This window comes from Macaca mulatta, chromosome 3 (genome assembly GCF_049350105.2).
Source record: "Macaca mulatta isolate MMU2019108-1 chromosome 3, T2T-MMU8v2.0, whole genome shotgun sequence".
NCBI classification, from domain to species: Eukaryota; Metazoa; Chordata; class Mammalia; order Primates; family Cercopithecidae; genus Macaca; species Macaca mulatta.
This window is the reverse complement of record NC_133408.1, coordinates 56661045-56684467: the sequence shown is the minus strand read 5'-3', so window position 1 is coordinate 56684467 and position 23423 is coordinate 56661045. Positions and strand designations below refer to the sequence as shown.

Sequence of the window (23423 nt, the reverse complement as noted above, 5' to 3'; positions counted from 1 at the left end):
TGACATGAGGGCGCATGAATGAGAGATACCCTGTGTTACCCTACGATTGCCCGCTGATGCCACAGTCAGGAACAGTCCTGAATCAAAACTGAAATCACGACTATTCTTACCTTTTCACATGCAGACGTGGGGAAGAAAGATACAACTTGACCTCACGTTATTCATTCTTGAAAACAAATACAGATCCCGCTAAAATGGACCTCCACCTTCTGTCTCTACCCAGGAGCAATCCCACGATATGCTTGTATAATAAACATAAAGTCAGACGAGGCACAGTGGTTCATGCCTGTAATCTCAGCACCTTGGGAGGCTGAGGCAGGAGGATCACTCGAGGCCAGAAGTTCGAGACCAGCCTAGGCAACAAAGAGAGACCCCCCCATCTCTACAAAAAATAACAAATGGGTCCAGGCGCGGTGGCTCACACCTGTAATCCCAGCACTTTGGGAGGTGGGCAGATCGCTTGAGACCAGGAGTTCAAGACCAGCCTGGCCAAGATGGCGAAACTCCATTGAGACGTGAAACCCCATCTCTACTAAAAATACAAAAATTAGCAGGGCATGTAATCCCAGCAATTCGGGAGGCTCAGGCTCGAGAATCACTTAAACCTGGGAAGTGGAGGCTGCAGTGAGCTGAGATCGCACAACTGTACTCCAGCCTGGGTGAGAGATGGAAACTCTGTCTCAAAAAAATAAAAATAAATAAATTAATAATGAAAAATTAAAAAAATTAGCCAGCCATGGGTGGCACACACCTGTAGTCCCAGCTACACACGAGGCTGAGGCGGGAGGATCACTCGAGCCCCGGAGTTCAAGGCTGCAATGCACCATGATGCTGCCACTACACTTCAGCCCGTCTCAAAAAATAACAAAATAAAATAAACATAAAATCAGTCGCTCCACTTGTAGACTTTCCTCTGTTGGTGAACAGGTGGCTCCGAAGAAGCATGAGAGACTTAAACATACAATGACTAAAACCTTGTTTGGAAACTGAGTTACCTCCAGCTGTATGCCATTTTTTTAAGGTTACAGAACTGCTGTTTACAATGATAACAATGCCACACAGGATGGGAGCCGGGGCTGGGTGTTTTATTAAGAAGCCAAACTCTCTTACCTGAGCATCCCTGGCATTGGGTCTCGTCCACTAACAACCACTTGTAAAGCAACCTAATAACTTACATGCTTCCTCTGGACCTCACTTCCTCTAGATCTCACTTCCACCCCAGGACAGAATGGCATGAAAAGAACGTTTTCAATCCTCTTTAAATCTCATTTCCAGAGGCTTTTGAACATCCTGTAGAATTCTCCCTGCCATCTGGACTATCCCTCTGACATAGGTCAATAATACATAGTTTTTGTTCTTTTTTTTTTTTTTGACACAAATCCTCACTGTGTCACCCAGGCTGGAGTGCGATGGCACGATCTCAGTTCACTGCAAGCTCTGCCTCTGGGCTCAAGTGATTCTTGAGCCGCAGCCTCCCAAGTAGCTGGGATTACAGGCACGTGCAACGACACCTGACTAATTGTTGTATTTTTAGTAGAGACGGGGTTTCTCCACTTTGGCCAGGCTGATCTCGAACTTTTGACCTCAAGTGATCCGCCTACCTCTGCCTCCCAAAGTGCTGAGATTACAGACGTGAGCCACCGTGCCTGGCACATAGTTTTCATTCTTTTCAACCTTCCTCCAGCTAGCAGTGCCTTCCTTTCCAAACCCCCACAGAGAAGATCTCCTACAAACTTGGAGACTGCCATATTAACTCAACTGCTCGCATTCTGGGCTATTGAGGAAGCCATAGAAATGGTAGTGGATACATGAGGCAGGAACTCTGGGTGGCAACAATAAATCTCTCCATAACCTTTGTTCCTGACTCTTACCCTTTTCACCCCTAGCCTCCAGGTTCCATGAGGTCAGGGACCACTAAAATCTTTGGCTGATATATCTGCTGCACATAGGTTGGGCTCATCCCAGATACTTAATAAGTATTGGCTTAATACATTAATAGATATAACAGAGAAAAGACATTCTGGTCACGTGTACTAAGAGTAGGTTGTGCAGAGCACAGAGCTCTAGGATTCTAGGGACTTACTGAAGAACCTATAATCGTAGAAATACTGATTCCCCTCCCAGGATATCTCATTCCCGGCTGAAAATGCCACATCAGATCACTGGAGAAGAAACTCGTCTCTTGCTGAGGATGGTGACTTTAATTAATTCCAATTCTTGTTTCATCTCACTGGCAAAAGCCAAGAGAGAGGACCACCTACCCTGAGGAAACTGGGCGGTACAGATATGCCTCAATGCTTATTACTGATGGAGGGCCATGCCTAGCCTTTGATTTTAATATGGATCTTGTATCCATTTAAAAATCTGTTTCTTCATTCTTAACACACCGAAGAACAAGTATGTCTGTATCACCCAGAAACATGAGCTTAACTGTGACATTTGCAAACACAGCATCAATTATGGACAAGCAAAGTGTTGAGGATACAGACATTTCTAAAACCTCACTGTTATTCTGGAAAAGCTCACAGCTCCATAAGAAAAAAAAAATATGTAAATCATAATTATGACATGGAAGGATAAATGTGACAAGAGACGTTTGTTCAGCCTGCTCTTGGAGCTTATTTCTGCCTTCAAGGAGATCAACGGGGCCCCGGGAAGGTTTCACAGAGGAGATAAAATTTGAGCTGGGTCATGAAGCATGAGTAAGTAATTTCCAGGCCAGGGCCTGCAAAGGGGGAGACAGGAAGAAGGGAAAAACACTCTAGGAAAAAAATGAATAGCATGTGTAAAAACACAGGAGAGAAAATGCGCAATGTACCGCCAAGAAATAGAAATAGGTGTTACAGGAAGGGACTGAGGCGAGGACAAGAAGATAGCAGTGAACCAGGTGTTCTGAAGCCAGCTTATAAAATTCAGACTTGATCCTCCAGTCATGAGAAGTCCCAGTGTCAAGGGTTTTAGACCAGAGAAGTGACACTACACAGAGCACGTGTCTTAAATCAAAGAACAGCACAGCATCCCTTCAAGTCCAACAAAGATGCAGGTGTGCATGCTGTCTTCCCCAGATCACAATCCTCCCCCTCCCCACATCTGTTCTTCGGCTCCTCCCATGGCTCCAGAGATTCTGCCACTTCCTTTTGGCCCCAAGCAATGGGGAATGTGTGGAGACATCTTCCGCTGGCAGTCAAAACTGGCTCAGAGAGCCCAAGTCCTCTCCCAGGGTCCAGTGCTCTGGCTGGTGAATTGCTAGTTCTCTGTATGGCTCCCTCACGAGTCCCCTCTTCCTTATTCTGAATGAAGACCACCAGTAAAAGGCACTTCCTTGACCACATACACTTACCTAATTAACAACGGCAGCTCATTCTATGCAGCTGACTGCATCGCTGGCAGAAAATGGTGTTTTTCAGTCTAAATCATCAGAACTATGAACAAGGCATTTGATCTGATAGGAAGAGCCCCAAATAGAAGAGGGCATTTGACCCCTGCAATTAAATGTGAAAGGAGCTGGTGGAATTATCAGTGGTGAGTGAGACCAGTCAAAGAAACAGGCAACTCACTAGATCTGATTTCTCCATTTCCCGGTGGCCTCAGGCATTAGGGGCTCCCACTGTAACCTGGAACCATCCCTTAAAGGCAAACAGCTGCATAGCTTAGGGACACTCGTCTGGAAATCACCAACAAACGTATCAAACAGAAGGGAAGCTCTGCCTATACCAAATGGGTTCCTTTCCCGGCTGCCATTATGCTGTGTGGTCCAAACGCCAGTGGTCCAGACTGTCCCCTTCCCACCTCCCCTGCACACGTGTCAAGGTAAACCTATGGCCAGGGCTTGGGATTTGGGGTTTTCACCCACATGTTTTTTGGTCCCATACCCTTCATTAGTTTATCCTCATGCTAACACCCAACTAGAACCTACTGATGTTTTACAAAGATACTCAGGAGCCTGCAAGGAAGAAGTATTGATGAGGAGACGCAAGAGAAGCAGATCAATAAGATCACGGCAGTGGTTTTACAAGAGACATGAAGGAATCCAGTGTCAAAGAGAAATTTTTTTATTGATCAAAGGTATATCACGAATATACATACCTAACAACATAGTTCACCAATAGGTAAAGCAAAATGTATTGAAAATCCACGAACTAAAAGACAAAAAGTCTTGGTCCGAGTAAGTGATATTAACAAACGTCTCTCAGAAATTAACAGAAGGCACCCACATATCCAATGAAAAGATGATCAACCTCTGTAGTAGTCAAAGAAAAGCATCCAAGAACTATAAAGAAATATTTTTTTAGCCCTCAGGTTGGTAAAACAAACGAAGACTGGTCCTACCTAGGGTAGGCAAGTGTGAGGAAGGACACTCATGCCCTGTTGGTTGATGTATAAACAGGCAAAGTCCTTTAGAGAGCAAGTTGGCAGAATCTTTCAAGATTAAAAATGGACATGTCCAGCATATTCATGCATAAGAAAACAGCAGAAAGACACACAAGAAACAGCCAACAGTAGTCACCTTTGCTGAGAAGAGAGAGATCTGGGGTTGGGGCTTGAACAGGATTTTTTTGTTTGTTTATTTCTTTGAGATGGAATCTTGCTCTGTCGCCAGGCTGAAGTGCAATGGCATGATCTCGGCTTACTGCAACCTCCACCTCCCAGGTTCAAGTGATTCTCCTGCCTCAGCCTCCTGAGTAGCTGGGACTACAGGTGCCTCTCTAGCTAATTTCTGTATTTTTAGCAGAGATGGGGCTTCACCATGTTGGCCAGGATGGTCTCGATCTCTTGACTTTGTGATCCACCCACCTAGGCCTCCCAAAGTGCTGGGATTACAGGCGTGAGCCACCGCACCCGGCCGCGGGTTTTTTTTTTGTTGTGTTCTCTGTATACATCTAGATCACAGGTTCCCAACCCCCCGGGCCTTGGAACAATACCAGTCTGTGGCCTGTTAGAATCCAGGCTGCACAGCAGGAGGTGAGTGTCAGGAGAGTGAGCAAAGTTCTTCTGTATTTACAGCCCCTCCCCATCCACTCACATGACCACCTGAGATCTGCCTCCTGTCAGATCAGCAGCTGCATTAGATTCGCATAGCAGCACAAGTCCTATGTTCACTGTGCATGCACAGGATCTAGGTTGCATGCTCCTTAAGAGAATCTAATGCCTGATGATCTGTCACCGTCTCCCATCACCCCCGGATGGGACCATCTTGTTGCAGGAAAACAAGCTCAGGACTCCCACTGATTCTACATTATAATGAGTTGTGTAATTATTTTATTATATATTACAATATAATAATAATAGAAACAAAGTGCACGATCGATTAAATGAGCTTGAATCAACCCCAAACCAACCCATCCTTCACCCCCAGAGTTCAGAGAAAAATTGTCTTCTATGAAACCGGTCCCTGGTACCAAAAAGGTTGGGAACTGCTGATCCAGACAATTCATAAATAACATATTCAACTGTCATTTGTGTACTTTCTTTAAATTAAAATAAAAGACTTTAAAACTCTATTAAAACGCTATTAAATTTGGCAGGAAATCATAGGAGACATCTGTACATTTTAATACAGTGCTTACTATGCTGAGTTGTAGAAGGAGTGATACTTGCAATGGATTAAAGCTATTCTTTCCAGCTGGGCACAGTGGCTCATGCCTGTAATCCCAGCGCTATAGGAGGCCGAGGTGGGTGGACCACCTGAGGTCAAGGTATCGAGATCATCCTGGCCAACATGGTGAAACCCTGTATCTACTAAAACTACCAAAAACTAGCTGGGCATGGTGGTGCGTGCCTGTAGTACCAGCTACTTGGGAGGCTGAGGCAGGAGAACTGCTTGAACCTGGGAGGCAGAGGTTGCAGTGAGCCAATATCGCACCACTGCACTCCACTCTGGCAACAGAGTGAGACTCTGTCTCAAAAAACAAAAACTATTCCTTCCATGGCCGGGTGAAGTGGCTTATGCCTGTAATCTCAGTGCTTTGGGAGGCTGAGGCAGGCAGATCACTTGAGGTCAGGAGTGTGAGACCAGCCTGGCCAACATGGTGAAGCCCAGTATCTACTGAAAATACAAGTTAGCCGGGCATGGTGGTGCATGGGCCTGTAATTGCAACTACTTGGGAGGCTGAGGCAGGAGAACCGCTTGAACCCAGGAGGCAGAGGTTGCAGTGAGCCGAGATCACGCCACTGCGCTCCAGCCTGGGTGACAGAGTGAGACTCCATCTCAAAATAAAAAAATAATAAAAATAATAAAAATGTAGTAAAACTATTCCTTTTAGAAATCTGGGAATGCAGGGGATAGATAGGAGAAGGGAAGTAGGTTAAAGAAGAGGAATTTTCACTTGGCATTCAGCCCCAGCAAATGAGTTCCTCTCATTTTACATTCCTACAACTTTAAAGAATCTTGTTCTCCACTCAGCCAACAGGCAGGATTGTAAGCAGAAAGCATGCTAAGCTGTAGTAGGCAAAGTCATGCCTTCTTCAAAATGAGTGTCCTGACATACCTCGCTCTTTTCTCCCTAAGACACTTTGCTCCCTGACTCCGTGCCTGGGTTTAAAAAATTGCTTTACTGAGTCACTGAAAATGGGTTCTAATGAAAAATATTTAGTCACACATCTGCACTACTCCATAAAATGTTCTATTTTGCTTACTGGTCCAAAGGAATATTGCCAGGAATGCCATTTACCTGGTAAAATGGTACGTTGCATTTGGAATCCCACCCCATACAACGACCTCATTGAAGAGAGGCAGAATTAGGCCCAGCGGGATATTGGTGGAGGGTATTGAGTCCTTTGAAGACTGGGACTGAAGCGAGACGTTCCATCCAGGATGCTCAGAGGAGGAAAACATAAAACTGTGTGGAAGCACCAAGATCCTAAATGCCAAGAACTAAGGAAGGCAGATCACCAAATCTGTATTGAAGCCTGACTTCAAATCTCTGGTCTGCCACTAACACCTGTTAAATTAAGTTTAGCCTAATAAGAATGATACAATGGACTTTGGGGACTTGGGGGTAAAAGTGGGAGGGGGGTGAGGGATAAAAGACTACAAATAGGGTGCTGTATATACTGCTTGGGTGATGGGTGTACTCAAATCATCACTAAAGAACCTACTCATGTAAATACCACCTGTACCCCAATAACTTATGGAAAAAAGTATATATATATATGTAAGTTTAGCCTAAAGCTGCCTCCTTGCATACTTTAAGTTAAACCTCAAGGTTTCTCCATAAATAGTGAACTGTAACCTAACTGGATGTGAAAACAAACTGCCACCTATTCTTGTGCCAATCACTGTGTTTCAGCGTATCAAAGGTGGCTGACTGTTCAAATCGTGTTCAAATAAAGGCAAACACTGAGCTGTAACCAAGAGACTGCCTCTCTACCTCGCTTCTGCTTTCCGTCCACCACTCTCCTTTTGCCGTCCTCAGATCTTTACCCGCCACGCGGCTGTCCGATTCACGAATCCTTCTTTGCTCAGTTAAACTCTGTTTCATTTAATTTGTCTAGGGTTTTCTTTCTAATATTAGCTTTGGGAAAGTCACTTAACGGCTGGAAGGGAATACTAAAGAAGGCTGGTTCTGAAGTCGGAGAATGAAGAAATCAGAGAATGGAGGAGAATTCCAAGTTGGAGAGCTCATCATGGGCACAGAAGGGTCTCAATCAAAGTGGATGGGGGTGATGGAGTTGTCCAGAGAAAGCAGCCAAATTGGCAGCTGGCATTGGCTGCTGGTCTCACTACAGTGACAAGGACATAATGTGTGTTTGCAAAAGATTGCTTTGCTCTGAGGGTGAGGACTTTGCCTCTCCCTCAACAGTGTATTTTCCAGTGCCTGGTGCAATTCAGGGCATATCTACACTCCAAAAATATTGGTTATTGAGTAAATTAATACATTAGAAATGGAAAAAAGTGGCCAGGTGCAGTGGCTCACGCCTGTAATGCTAGCACTTTGCGAGGCCGAGGTGGGTGGATCACTCGAGGTCAGGAGTTCGAGACCAGCCTGGAGTTTGAGACCAGCCTGGCCAACATAGTGAAACCCTGGCTCTACCAAAAATACAAAAATTAGCCAGGCATGGTGGCGCATGCCTGTAATCCCAGCTACTTGGGAGGCTGAGGCAGACTTGAACCCGGGAGGTGAAGGTTGTGGTGAGCTGAGATCGGGCCACGTCTCTCCAGGCTGGGTGACAGTGCGAGACTCTGTCTCAAAAACAAAAACAAAAACAAAAAAAAAAAAAAAAAGGAAAGAAAGAAATGGAAGAAGGCGTGGAGCGCAATGTGTTCAGTCGCCCTGAATTTAGAGTTCGGGAAAGGAGTGCTCAGCATGGCTGAGATTTACCCAGCATCAAACAACCCGTGTACGGCCTTTCAGTCAAGACCTGAGTCGCCCTTCAAAGGCAGCAAATCGGCCATGTTTCCTTCATGACTTATGGAGAAGGCTTTCAGCGGGGCAGGGTTAGGTGGAGCGCTTCCTGTAAAAGTATACACAAATGCATTTGTTTTCTTGGGGCACTTTTGCCAAGAAAAATACCACTAAATCAGCATCTTGGCCGTGAAAAAAAGCAATAGCAACTCTTCATCTGAATCACACAGCCACGTGGGATGCATTCCCTTAGGCCTGTGCACAGGCATTAAGGAAGCAAAATGGGATCAATGAATTTCTTTGTTAATCTTGATATTTGCAGGAAGCCAGCGAACCAAGCACTCTGCAAATCACTAGCTTTAATCTTCAGAATTACTTATACTGCCATTTAGGAGAGTTTTGTTTTCTGGGGAGATCTGCACACAGCAGGCGGCAAACATTCTAATTGCTGTTAAGTACATTTGGTGTAATATGTTGGGGGAAATGTAGTCTTTGAATCAGTTAAGCATGAACACACATGCTCAGGGGCAGAATGTAAGTTTGTACACAAAGAAGTGATTTAGTCACAAAGACAAAATCTCATACAAAGCTGGGCGCGGTGGCTTATGCCTGTAAATCCCAACACTTTGGGAGGTGGAGGCAAGTGGGTCACCTGAGGTCAGGAGTTCGAGACCAGCCTGGACAACATGGAGAAACTCCGTTTCTGCTAAAAATACAAAAAATTAGCCAGGCGTAGTGGCAGGCGCCTGTAATCCTAGCCACTTGGGAGGCTGAGACAGGAGAATCGCTTGAACCCGAGAGGCAGAGGTTGCAGTGAGCTGAGATTGCACCACCGTACTCCAGCCTGAGCGACTGAGGGAGACTCCATCTCAAAAAATAAAAATAAAAAATAAAAATCTCATACAGGAAAAGAATCTGCCTCCTCCAGGTATAAGCAGCACCTAGCCCAGCCCCAGTCGTTGTTAAATCACATAAACAAATGCCCAAATTGTGCTCAACCTTTTATCTTCCTGCCTGCCCACACTCTCTCTCTCTCTGAGTTCATTTGCAGTCAAGATGCAATGCTATTTATAACATATATTTGCTGGAGTCACCAGGATTTGCAATCTGAAGCTGAAGACACTCAATCTATGCAATAGAAATAAAACTCAATGAAACTCAATATCACAGCTATTTTATTCTGCCAAGTGTTATAGCCAGACACGCCAGCTTCTCCTACTAGATGAAAAAACTCCCGGTAGTTAGGGGGCAGGTCTTGCGCATTTTCACATTCCTTAGGCTCTGAGCTCTGTGCCTACTATATAGCAAATATGCATTAGGTATTTGTTGAACTGAATTGAAGATGACTTCCCAAGAATTCATGAGAAAGAACAGAGAGGAATATCGAAAGGGAAGAAACCTTCAAGGTGGTCTCAGGTAGTAGAAATGGTGTCCGTGGGTTTCAAGTGCTAAAACTTGCCATGAGAAGCACACTGACAAAGCCTGTAGGCACCAAGATCACAGCTAAAACGCAAGACTCAAATGTTGTTGACAGCGGTTTTTTTATTTTTTATTTATTTTATTTTATTTTTGGAGACAGAGTCTCACTCCGTCGCCCAGGCTGGAGTGCAGTGGCGTGATCTCGGCTCACTGCAACCTCTGCCTCCCGAAGCTCAAGCGATTCTCCCACCTCAGCCTCCCGAGTGGCTGGGATGACGGGCATGCACCACCACACCCAGCTAGTTTTCTTGTATTTTTAGTGGACACGGGGTTTCCCCATGTTGGCTAAGCTGGACTCGAACTTCCGGCTTCAAGTGATCTGCCTGCCTCAGCCTCCCAAAGTGCTGGGATTACAGGTGTGAGCACCGTGCTTGGCCAGTGGTGGTTTTCTAAATGATAATCCAACCCCGGCTTGATTTCCATTTATATCGCTGAAACCATGTAAGGTTTTCAGTCAAGTGTGAAATAATTCATTTAGCCCTTGATGCCTAAGAAAAATTTTCTTAAAAATCTGACAAGTTGTAACTAAATAAATAATTTATCCATAATGAAGAGAGAGGCATAGCATGGTTACCTGACCATTCTACTTCTTGGGAAGTCACTAGCTAAACCACAGACGGCCAAGTTTCAAAGAACTGAAGTATTAGGTTGCACTGTATGAAACTGCTATTTCTGGCCAAATATCAACAATCTCACATGATCCAACCAAAGATGATGAAAATCCCACAGTACTAAAGTAAACCTACTGAACACACAATTGGATATCTTAGCTGTTTTATAAGGACTTTTAGTGAACTCATTTGTTCAAAAATTCATTCATCTGATCGACCAGATATAAATTATGACTACCAATTCAGATAAAATGTGATCTCCACCATCATAACTACTAAATAAAAGGAAAACATGTGCTTTCCAGTTCAGATGAGTCACTGAAGCAAGAAACCCAGAAGGAAGAACCAGCTTGTGACGAAAAAGTCATTTCCCAAGTTCCTGGGACTATGGTTATGGAACTTCAGTTATCAGTTTAATTACTGCAGATACACAAGCCACAACAAACTGGCCTGATTTATATATAATTACAGACACAACAAATGCTTTGGTTTTACTAAATCTCAGATATCACATTGCCATTGTTCCTCTCTCCTAATAAGAGGGTGTAAATTACAGATACAGAGGTTTTTAAGACTTTCTGGTAGTCAGCGAATGCAGTGGCTCATGCCTGTAATCCCAGCACTTTGGGAGGCCAAGGTGGGCAGATCACTTGAGGACAGGAGTTCAAGACCAGCCTGGCCAACATGGCAAAACCCCATCTCTACTAAAAAAAATACAAAAGTTAGCTGGGTACTGTGGCGGGTCCCTGTAATCCCAGCTACGCGAGAGGCAGAGGCACGAGAATCGCTTGAACCCGGAAGGCGGAGGTTGCAGTGAGCCAAGGTCACAGCACTGCACTCCAGCCTGGGTGACAAAGTGAGACTCCGTCCTTAAAAAAATAATGATAATAATAATAATTTTCTGGTAGCTGTATTTCACATCAAGAAACAATCCTGATAAAACTTATTTGACTAGCTACTTACTGGTATCAATAAGCTCTTATTGAATAAATATATAACTGAATGACATCCTGCCAACTCATAATTATTACATGAGTTACCCAAAGTTCCCAGAATTTCTGGTATGCAGTGCTGTAGCCAACAGTGGTCATTCCTATATCTGGTTTTACAGTTTTTACTATCTATACCAGTTACTCTCAAAACTTCATGGGCATAAGAATCACCCGGCCGGTGGTGGGGGGGGGAGTTGTCAATTGAAATACAAATTTCTGAGCCCCACTCCCAGAGATGCTAATTCAATCTATATAAGGTGGAACCTGGGAATCTGTACTTCAATAAGAGCCTCAAGGGATTTTAATGTAGTTGTCTACATTGATGTAGGTAAGTATTCCCATCCACGTAAGCCTTCAATCTAGTATCTCCCCACTTAAAACCAAGCGGGGAGATGGTGGACATCACATCTTATCTGGTTGAAACCTTACATGGTTTCAGCGATATAAACAGAAATCAACCCTGGATTGGATTTTCACGAATTTTTATTTATTCATTCATTTCAGGCAGGTGGATCACCTGAGGTCAGGAGTTCGAGGCCAGCCTGGCCAACACGGTGAAACCCTATCTCTACTAAAAATACAAAAATTAGCCAGGCATGGTGGCAGGCACCTGTAATCCCAGCAACTTACGAGGCTGAGGCAGAAGAACTGCTTGAACCCAGAAGGTGGAGGTTGCAGTGAGCCGAGACCGTGCCACTACACTCCAGCCTGGGCGACAGAGGAAGATCCGTCTTAAAAATACTAAAAAATATGACACCCACTGCAGAAGTTATATGCTATGTTTTGGATATTTGACACGCCATATTGAAATCTGATTCCCAAAGTTGGAGGCAGGGCCTACTGGAAGGTGTTTGGGCCATGGGGCTGACCCCTCATGGGGTAGCCAACCTGGAGCTATCCTCATGGTAGTGAGTTCTCCACTCTGTGAGTTCTCCGGAGAGTTCCCCGGGAGCTAATTGTTGAAAAGAGCCTGGCACCATAAGAAAACTTATGATAATTAGTGAAAATTCTGGGCTCCACATATTTCTGAACACATTTTAAAACATAATAAAAAATACGGTTAAAAGAACAAATTACAACAAAGTAGAAAACCACAAACTACCAGTGAGCTTTCTCTCTCCCACTCCTGTGGCAAACCTTCACACAGAGAGCAAGGAAAATCCAGGAAAACTGTGGAACCAGAAGGTGGGAAGCTGCTACTAAGAGTAGGACCGAGCTAAAAAGAACCATCAGAACGGGAAACACTAGCTTAAGTGTGAAAATATGGAAAAAGAGTTCTGGTAGATAAGATCAGGCTCTGTAACAAAGATAGAACTTTATTTTTTAATTTAATTTTATTTTTTGAGACAGACTCTTACTCTCTCGCCCAGGCTGGAGTGCAATGGCGCAATCTCGACTCACTACAATCTCTGCCTCCCGCATTCAAGTGATTCTCCCCTTCAGCCTCCCTAGTAGCTGGGATTACAAGCACCTGCCACCATGCCCGGCTAAGTTTTGTATTTTTAGTAGAGACAAGGTTTTGTGTCTGCAGTTGGTTCCTGCCAGTGGGTTCGTGGTCTCGCTGACTTCAAGAATGGAGCCGTGCACCTTAGCAGTGGGTGTTACAGCTCTTAAAGGTGGCATGGACCCAAAAAGTGAGCAACAGCAAGATTTATTGTGAACAGTCAAAGAACAAAGCTTCCATGGTGTGGAGGGTGACCCGAGTTGGTTACAGTTGCTGGCTGGGGTGACCAGCTTTGATTCCCCTATTTGTCCCCTCCCATGTTCCGTTTCTGTCCTATCAGAGTGCCGTTTTCTCAGTCCTCCCTGCAATTGGCTACTTTTAGGATCCTGCTGATTGGTGCATTTTACAGAGCGCTGATTGGTGCATTTTACAGAGCACTGATTGGTGCATGTTACAATCCTCTTGCTAGCTACAGAGCGCTGATTGGTACATTTTACAATCCTCTTGTAAGACAGAAAAGTTCTCCAAGTCCCCACTGGACCCAGGAAGTCCAGCCGGCTTCACCTCTCAGTTTCACCATGGTAGCCAGGCTGGTCTCAAACTCCTGACCTCAAATGATCCACCCATCTTGACCTCCCAAAGTGCTGGAATTATAGGCCTAAGCACCTAGCCAAAGATGGGACTTTAAATGTGCATGACTCAAGGCATTGTTTCTGGGAGAGAAGAAAGTTAAAAAGTATAGGAAGGCAGCCTTTAAACATTGAGTGGTGAATGGGAAAATATGCAAAAGGGGAAAACTCAGTGTCCCCTTAAACAGCGGTCCCTCACCTTTTTGACACCAGGGCCAGTTTCATGGAAGACAACTTTTCCATGGGTTTTGGGGGGATGGGGAACGGTTTCAGAATGAGACTGCTCCACCTCAGATCATAAGGTATTAGATTCTCATAAGGAGCATGCAATGCATGCACAGTTCACAATAGGGTTCGCGCTCCTATGAGAATCTAATGCTGTCGCTGATCTGGCAGGAGGTGGCGCTCAGGCGGTCATGCTCACTTGCCTACCACTCGCTTCCTGCTGTGCCACCCAGTTCCCAACAGGCCACAAACTCGTACCAGTCCATGGCCTGTGGGTTGGGGGTCCCTAAATAAGAGAAACCCAAAGGCCAGATGACACAACATATTCCCTATTGCAAACACACACAAAAAAGCACTCCCACTGGCCGGGCACGGTGGCTCACGGCTGGAATCCCAGCACTTTGGGAGGCTGAGAAGGGTGGATCACCTGAGGTCGGTCAGGAGTTCGAGACCAGCCTGACCAATATGGTGAAATCCTGTCTCTACTAAAAATACAAAAATTAGCCAGGCATGGTGATGTGTGCCTGTAATCCCAGCTACTTGGGAGGCTGAGGCAGAAGAACTGCTTGAACCCAGAAGGCAGAGGTTGCAGTGAGCCGAGATGGTGCCACTGCACTCCAGCCTGGGTGACAGAGTGAGACTCCATCTAAACAACAACAACAAATATACATATATATATATATGCCTACTGCAGAATTTATATGCTGTGTTTTGGATATTTGACATTCCATATTGAAATCTAATTCCCAAAGTTGGAGGCGGGGCCTACTGGAAGGTGTCTGGGTCATGGGGCCAACCCCTCGTGGATGCCTTGGAGCTATCCTCACGGTTCTGAGTAAATTCTCCACTCTGTGAGTTCTCAGGAGAGTTCCCCAGGAGCTAATTGTTGAAAAGAGCCTGGCACCTGCCACCCCTGTCTCCCTTCCACTCTCACCATGCGATCTCTGCACGCTGGCTACTCTTCACCCTCCTCTGTGAGTGGGCACAGCCTCAGAACTTCGACAGAACCTGAGCAAATATTGGTGTCATGTTTCTTGTACAGCCTGTAGAACTGTGAGCCAGTTAAACCTCTTTTCTTTATAAATTATCCAGCCTCAGGTATTCCTTGACAGCAACACAAACAGACAAAGGCACCATACTTGTGACACTGACAAATGATTCCTTTGAACTAAAAATCTTGTAAATCATTGCAAATCAACAAAATTAATGAATGGAAGAAAATCTCAGCATTTTGGGAGGCCAAGGCAAGAGGATCACTTGAGGACAGGAGTTTGAGACCAGCCTGGCCAACATGGCGTAACCCCATCTCTACCAAAACTCCAAAAGAGTAGCCGGATGTGGTGGTGGGCGTCTGTAATTTCAGCTCCTCAGAGGCTGAGGCAGGAGAATCGCTCGAACTCAGCAGGCAGAGGTTGCAGTGAGCCAAGATCGCACCACTGCACTCCAGCCTGGGTGACAGGGCAAGACCCTTCTCTCTCAAAAAAAAAAAAGGGGGGGGGGGGCCGGGGGAATCAGATTCCATATACACAAAGTAACTATATCAAGAAGAAATTGAAAACAGAAAATCAGAATGCCTCATGTGATAGAAATACACACTGCTCTCAGAAAACAGGTAACACATCTTCTCAACCTCAGGGGAAGAGTTGTAAAAAAGAACCCGCTGGGCATGGTGGCTCACACCTGTAATCCCATCACTTTGGGAGACTAAGAGGGGGTGAATCCCTTGACCCCATGAGTTCAAGACCAGCCTAGCCAACATGGAGAAACTCTGTCTCTACCAAAAATACAAAAATTAGCCGAGCATAGTTTAGATGCCTGTAATCCCAGCTACTCAGAAGGCTGAGGCAGGAGAATTGCTTGAACCTGGGAGGCAAAGGTTGCAGTGGGCCGAGATCATGCCACTGTACTCCAGCCTGGGTGACACAGTGAGACTACATATTTGAAAAAAAAAAAAAAAAAGACAAACAATACTCTCTGATCACTATGCAATAAAATTTAAAATTATTAATAATGTTTTTAAGAAGTTATCCATCTGCAAATTTCAAAAACCTACTAAACCAGTCTTGCGTGACAGGGTAAATATAAACCGAAGTTAAAGCATTTCTAAAAAATAATGGTAATGAAAACACCACATATCAGAATCAGTGGGAAGTTGTAAGCAGTAAGAAGAAAAACATTCAAAGCCTTAAAACCTTTTAGCAATAAAAATACTTGAATTACATTTCCAACTTAGAATGCTTTTCAGAAAGAAAAACAACAAAGTAAATCAAAAGAAAATACAAGGAAGGCAGTAATAAATATAAAAAGCAGAACTCAGTAAGTTAGAGAACAGAAAAATACAAGATCTTGAATAAATCAAAATACTGTTTTTTAAAACATAATTAACAAAATAGACCACATTTAACTAACTTAAATAAGAAACCAAAGGGGGAAATAATCATCGAAACAAATAACTGTTAAAAATAAAAAAAGGCTCATTTGCAGATCCCTATGCAAATACATTTAAAAGCCTAGATGTAATGGATAATTTCCTGGAGAAAGGCAATTTGCCAAGGTTGACGTCATTAGAGACAGAAACCTTAGACCTATTTCCTCAGGAAAAAAATTGCAAAAACCAACAAGAAACTACCCTATAAAAAACATCAGGCCCAGATTGTTTCACTGGTGACTTCTACTAAACATTTAAGAACCAGATAGTCATAATGCTCCATCAATTGTTCCAGAGGATTGAAAACCTAATTCCTTTTGTAATGTATTAATAACTAAACTTCTTAAGGGAAGCAGAGAGAGTGAGAGAGAATGAATTACAAATATTGATGCACAAGTTGTAAACAAAATATTAGTGAACAGAATCCAACATCACATTAAGAAAACAATACACCATAGCCTAGTGGAATTTATTCCAGGAATATAAATTTGGTTTAATATTAAGAAATCCACTAATACAATGCAAAATCTTTATAGATGCAAGAAGAAAGACAGAGATGACTTTCTGCAGAGTTACTGAAAAGACTGAAATGGGTTTGAAAAATTCAACACTTACCCTAATAAAGAAACCCTCAAGATCATTAAAACTAATGGATACTTTCTTAGCATAATAAACCATACCATAGCCATAGAGACAGCATCTTATTAATGAGAAACACTAGAGGCACTTCTGTCAAAGACAGGAAAGGCAAGGGTTCCCACTGTCTCCACTAATTCTACATTGTCCTGGAGGTATTAGGAAACATAACTGACTACCACACAGACACAATCTGCTATAGTGTGGGTCTGTGTCCCCACCCAAAATCTCATGTTGAATTATAATTCCTGATGTTGGAGGTAGGGTCTGATAGGAGGTGACTGAATCATGGGGGTAGTTTCTTATGGTTTAACACCATCCCCCATGGTATTGTGAGTGAGCTTTCATAAGATCCGGTTGTTTAAAAGTGTGTAGCATCTCCTTCTCTCTCTCTCTCTCATCCTGCTCCCACCATGTGAGAAATCTTGCTTCCCCATCATCTCCCGCCATAATTGTAAGTTTCCTGAGGCCTCCTCAGAGGCCCAGCAGATGCCAGCATCATGCTTCCTATATAGCCTGTGGCACCATGAGTCAATTAAACCTCTTTTATTTGTAAATTACCCAGCCTGCGGTATTTCTTTATAGCAATGCCAGGACAGATTAATATACTACCTTTAACCCAGTAATCAACATTATTACCACCAGTAATGAGACAAGTAATGAGTGGCTTCCATGTCACTACATTCTTCTGAATTTCTTCCTTCTTCATTGGCTGTTCCTTTTCCTCATGTATGTCCTGATAAGATGCACCAAGATGCAACACCATTTTTGTAGTATTCCTGCCACAAAAGCACATTCTGAATCTAATTCTGATGAAATATTGGACAAATACAAACTAAGAGACATTTTACAAAATGACTGGACTATAGTATTCAAAAATGTCAACGTCATGAAAGACAAAGAAAGACTAAAGGACTGTTTCAAAATAAAACATTATGATAAATGAATGTAATACATGGTCTAGGACTTTCTTTTTCTGTAAAGGACATTATTGAGACAACTGGTGAAATGTGGACAGGTAATACTATCATATTGCCGTGTGGTTATGTAAGAGAATGCCCTTGTTCTTGGGTTGCTCATGCTGAACTATTCAGAGACAAAGGGGCATCATGTCTGCAACTCACGCTCAAATGATTCAGAAAAAAATAGATGTACACATGGAGATATATAAATATTGTAAAATGTTAACCTTTAAGGAAACTGGATAAAGAAATACAGAATTTTTTGTAGTATTCTTGCAACTTTTCTGTAACTCTTATGACAAAATGGGAATTTTATAAGGAACAATAATAATAACCTCCTTTGACCCCCATCCCCCAAAGCCCTCAGCTAGCATGCCTCTTCTCCCTTTCACAATAAAATTCATCAGAGTAGTCATTTTGCCCTCTCATTTCTTCCCTCCCATTCGCTCCTTAATCAACCCCAATAAGGGCTGAATATCCTTGTTGAGGTCATCAGTGAACTTCATGTTGCCAAATCTGCTGAACAATGCTGGCATCTCAGTATCCCTCATCACCAGTAACCACTGCTTCCTTCTGGAATACTCCTTTTCTGGCTTCCACATCACTTCATTTTCCTGGATTTCTACCTGCTTCATTAGTTGTTTCTTATCCACATCCTTCGCTGAATTTCTCTCCTCTATCCATGTTCTAAATTTTGGAGTGGCACAGCACTCACTCCTGGGCTGTTGCCAAATCTCCAGCTCTCTCTCCTTAGTGATCTCAGCTTTGATGGTCACCTCTATGTTGATGCCTTCAAAGGTCTATCTCCCAACCCCCTACCTCTCTCTCAAGCTCAGAGTCATAAATTGTTCAACCATCTATTTGATAGCTCCAATTATATGACTAAACATCAAATCAAACTTAACAAATCCCAAGTAGAATTCTTAAAGAGTCCCCCAAATCTGTTTTTCAGTTTTACCGTTTCAGTAAATGGCACTACCGTGCATCCTTATGTTGCAACCTAAAACCCAGTAGTCTTCCTTGATGACCTCCACCATCAATCTCTACTTCTCCCTATCTTACTATGTGTATTCGTTCATTTTCATGTTGCTGATAAAGACATACCTGAGACTGAGTAATTTATAAAGTAAAAGAGGTTTAATGGACTCACAGCTCCACATGGCTGGGGAGGCCTCACAATCATGGCAGAAGGTAAAAGGCACTTCTTATATGGCAGCAGCAAGAGAGAATCAGACAGCCAAGCGTAAGGAGTTTCCCCTTATAAAACAATCAGATCTTGTGAGACTTTATCACTACCACGAGAACGGTATGCGGGAAACCGCCCTCATGATTCAGTTATCTCCCACTGGGTCCCTCCCACACATGGGAATTATGAGAGCTACAATTCAAGATGAGATCTGGGTGGAGACACAGTCAAACCATATCACTATGCACACCCTAGTCGGAAACACTATCGCCTCCTACCGGCACTATCCTCCAAACTGGACTCCTTGCATCTCTCTTGCTCTCTGCAATCCATTCTCCAAACACCATTCAGAATGACCTTCTAAAAACATACTCCAGATCAGCACACTTCGCTATGTCAAATCCCCAGTGGCTACCATGACCTTTAATATCTGTTCCCTAGGCTGCCATAGCAAAGTACCACAAAATGGGGGCACTACAACAACAGAAATTTATTCTCTCACGGTTCCGGAGGCTAGAAGTCCCAAATGAAGGGGTCAGCAAGGGCATGCACCCTCTGAAGGCTCTAGAGGAGAATCCTTCTTTGCCTTCTCTAGTTTTTGGAGATTGCTGGCAATTCCCAGCACTCCTTGGCTTGTGGATGCCCTATTCCAGTCTCTGCCTGTCTTCACTTGGCCTCCTCCCTCTGTCTCTGTCTTGGTCTCTGTGTTTTCTCCTCTTAAGATACTAACCATCTTGGGGATTTAGGGAGCATCCTAATCAAGTATGCCTCACTTTAACTAATTACATCTGCAAAGACCCTGTTATCCATATAGGGTGACCTGAGGTTCCAGATGGACTTGAATTTGGGGGTATATTATCAACCCAGTGTATCACTTTTGTTCCCACTGAAATAAATCCCAGATTCACTGCCCACAATCCCACATGATCTGATTCCTACCTCCCCTTCCATCACCCTCAAACAATTGGCCAGTATCTACTATCAGTTCCTAAATCAAGCCCATTCCAAACTTAGGGCTTTCTAGGCACTATTCTTTCTGTCCAGAGAGGTTTTCTGACAGAGGTTTTATTTACTTTTGTTTTGAGATGGAGTTTCATTCTTGTTGCCCAGGCTTGAGGGCACTGGCTCCATCTTGGCTCACTGCACCCTCTGCCTCCCAGGTTCAAGCGATTCTTGTGCCCCAGCTTCCTGAGTAGCCTGAGGACTACAGGCGTGCACCACCATACCCAGCTAATTTTTGTATTTTTAGTAGAGATGAGATTTCGCCATGTTGGCCAGGCTGATCTTGAACTCCTGGCCTCAAGTGATCCACCAGGCTCGGCCTCCCAAAGTGCTGGGATTACAGGCATGAGCCACTGCACCCAGCTGCTGCCAGACTTTTGAGCTGCTGTTTCATCCTCATCTCCTCTGCCTCTTCAACTCACCTTCTCTAAAGTACATTCTTGTTTCCATTTTCTCTCTACAGTTGTCCCCCAGTATCTAAGGGGTATTGGTTCCAGAACCCCCTCACGGATACCAAAATCCAAGGATGCTCAAGTCCTTTGTATAAAATGGCATAGTATTTGCACATAACCTACTCACATTTCCTGGATACTTTAAATAATCTCAAGATTACTTACAATATGTAATACAATGCAAATGCTATGCAGTCATTATACTGTAGTTTTTTAATTTGTATTTTTATTGTTGTATTACTATCTTTTATTTTTATTTTTTCTAGTATTTTCCGGTTGAATCTGCAGATGTAAAACCCAGGGATTTGAAGGGTCAGATGTATGTTAGCACCTGCTTATTTACTTCAAAGCATTTATCACAATCTATAATTAGCTTGTGTTTATTTTTCCCAGTTTATCATCTGTCTCCCCCTTATAACCTCAACCTCCAACATAGTGCCTGGTGTGTGGGAGCTGACTGATGAGTATTTACTGAGTGAATGAATAAAATCAAATGAGTACAAGGACTGTGTCATATACATCTGTTATAGTTCCCATGGTACCTGTGCATGGCTTTCTACAAAACCCTAGAAAACATCTGTTGAAATCAGAAATACATTCCTTTTTGCTTTATTTTTCTTTAAGTCATAAATAATTTCCATCAATTTTATCCACACCACAGTTTATCCTTACACAAGAATTCCCCGACCAGACTTGGCGAGGCAGAAACAACAGCTCAAATTCTGCCACCAGGGTTCCAAATATTTATTTAGAATTATGTACCTAGTACTGCAGAGCCCGAGACTCTTCAAACTTGTGATTATCAAATATTGCCTCAGCGCAACCACGTGCAAAGTGGGGGCTGCATTCATCGCAATGAAGATAAGTCTATTTAAATGACTTCAAGGTCATGTTTATGAATCAGATTGTGAAACTAAAAACTTCATTTGTGTTCATAAAACACTTGAGTGCTACAGAAAGCTCAATATCATTGACGAGCGTCAAGTGTCCAGCAAAGCGCTGCCCATGGAGACATAATCACGTTGCTTCATCATTGGGGCATGCACCATTAAAGGAATTTTCAAGGAATAATCACTTGTAGTGCATCTACTTAAAGCAATTTCGTATTTATTTATTCAATTGAATTATTTATGTTATTCATAATGAAACGAAACTCCGAACAGCATTGGTTCCGTCACATCTTCCTTTGCTTTCATTTGGTTTACCGCATGTGACTATTTTTATGCAAATGAGGTTATGATGACATTAAACATTTTCTACTGATTTTCCAAGAACAAATATGTTCTCTCCATATGCCACAGTCTTCTTTTTTCCTGCATCCATCCTCAAAGCTCTGTTGGCTGATGGGAATTTCTTCTAAATTAACTAAAGGGACACGCCATCTGTAATACTGATGAGGCTTTCTCCCTCTGCAGTGCACACGTGGCTCTCCCACTAATACCTGAATTTAGTCCATTTCACCCATTCCACCAGAAGCCTGATTTATACCCCCAGCTCTTACAAGCCTGTAAATCTCACCTTATTACAGAAGCACCGTGGTTCTCTCCTGCTGCCACTTGGAGAATGTTTACTGTACTCGCACACCTAGAACAACGAAGAACTCCACACATAAACAGGCATTGTGACTGCAAAGGCATTTGCCTCTATTGATTATTTCCAGGGCTGAGAAACAAATGTTTCCTGTACTGCGAGTATTTCACTAAGTATTTCACGTAAGTATCTGTCCACTGAACCAATCAGAGTGGAATTTGGCAAACTGCCTAAAGTGAGCTTGCATAAACCAGCTTGGGCTTTCTTGTAGGGTGTGGGTGTTTGTGTGTACCCATGTAGACGCCTGGAGGCAAGTTTAGGACGGGTTGGTTTTAACTCAGTGCACTGCTAGAGTGAGGAAGCAATGGACTAAGCAGACAGGATAATCCCCTAGAAACACAAAAGTTGTTTAAGTACCAACTCTCGAGTCCCCAGTAACAGTGTGAGGATTTCTGAATATGAGATGAGATGAGCTAGCCTCTCCTGCAGCTCTCATCTGTCTACAATCCTTACTAAACTATCAAAGGCCAACAGAAGCAAGAACAGCCACTACTGTAAATCTCAACATTGGTCTTATTCAAACTAATACATGGAGAATTCAATGTCCCATAGCTGCATCTACATCTGGGGAATGTGAACTGGACACTCGGTGACCCTGGGGGTTGTAAACAGGTGACAAAGCAGATCCATTTGCATAAATAGGACAAGGTTGACACTGCTTTCTATCCACTGGTTTCAAATTCTCCATGAAAGAAATTGGAAACTTGCCGGAAAGCTCTCAGGAAGAAACAGAGGAGAATCTTGATGGCAACTTTGTTTTAAATGCATTTCAGGTGAGAATACTTTCAAGTTCCAAGAAAAGATCTAATTAACGTTGCCAATTCATAACCTTTTGGGCTGGCTGTGCCTCTAAAAGAAGTAGGAATTCTTTCTTACACAGTTAAGTCTCAAGAGCATCCATTTCTCTTTTTTTGAGACAGAGTCTCACTCAGTGGTCCAGGCTGGAGTGCAATGATGCAATCTCGGCTCACTGCCACCTCCTTCTTCCAGGTTCAAGCGATTCTCCTGCCTCAGCCTCCTGAGTATCTGAGATTACAGGCGCCCACCACCACACCCAGCTAATTTTTGTATTTTTAGTAGAGATGGGTTTACACCATGTTGGCCAGGCTGGTCTCAAACTCCTGACCTCAAGAGATCCGCCCACCTCGGCCTCCCAAAATGCTAGGATTACAGACATAAAATGTATTTTTTAATATTCAGTCCTTTTCAAGGAAAAATTACTTTAATATGTGGAAAAAAATCAAATCATGAAAAGAGGAAAAACACACATTGTACTTTTTTTTTCTTCTGGTCTGACTGCTATGGAGGAAGCAGAAACAGGAGGTAGCTGAGCCTATCCTCCACCTTTCACAAAGTCTCCCATGACCTCAGAACACCCCTAGTGAGGGCTGAACCTTCCTCAATATGTTGGCTGTGGGGAATCTACAGCTGCCCCTTCTGAT

The 23423-nt window shown here is 43.4% G+C and overlaps 1 protein-coding gene across 3 annotated transcripts in view; it reads right to left on the bottom strand.

The window, feature by feature from the left end:
* GALNT17 (polypeptide N-acetylgalactosaminyltransferase 17) overlaps positions 1–23423 on the bottom strand; it is a 612851-nt gene that overhangs the window by 369593 nt on the left and 219835 nt on the right. Inside the window, exon 1 of one of the 3 annotated variants that reach the window (XM_077994642.1) lies at positions 21910–22092. Coding sequence (XP_077850768.1) covers positions 21910–22028 — 119 coding nt within the window. The 5' untranslated portion in view covers positions 22029–22092. 3 annotated transcript variants of the gene reach the window in all.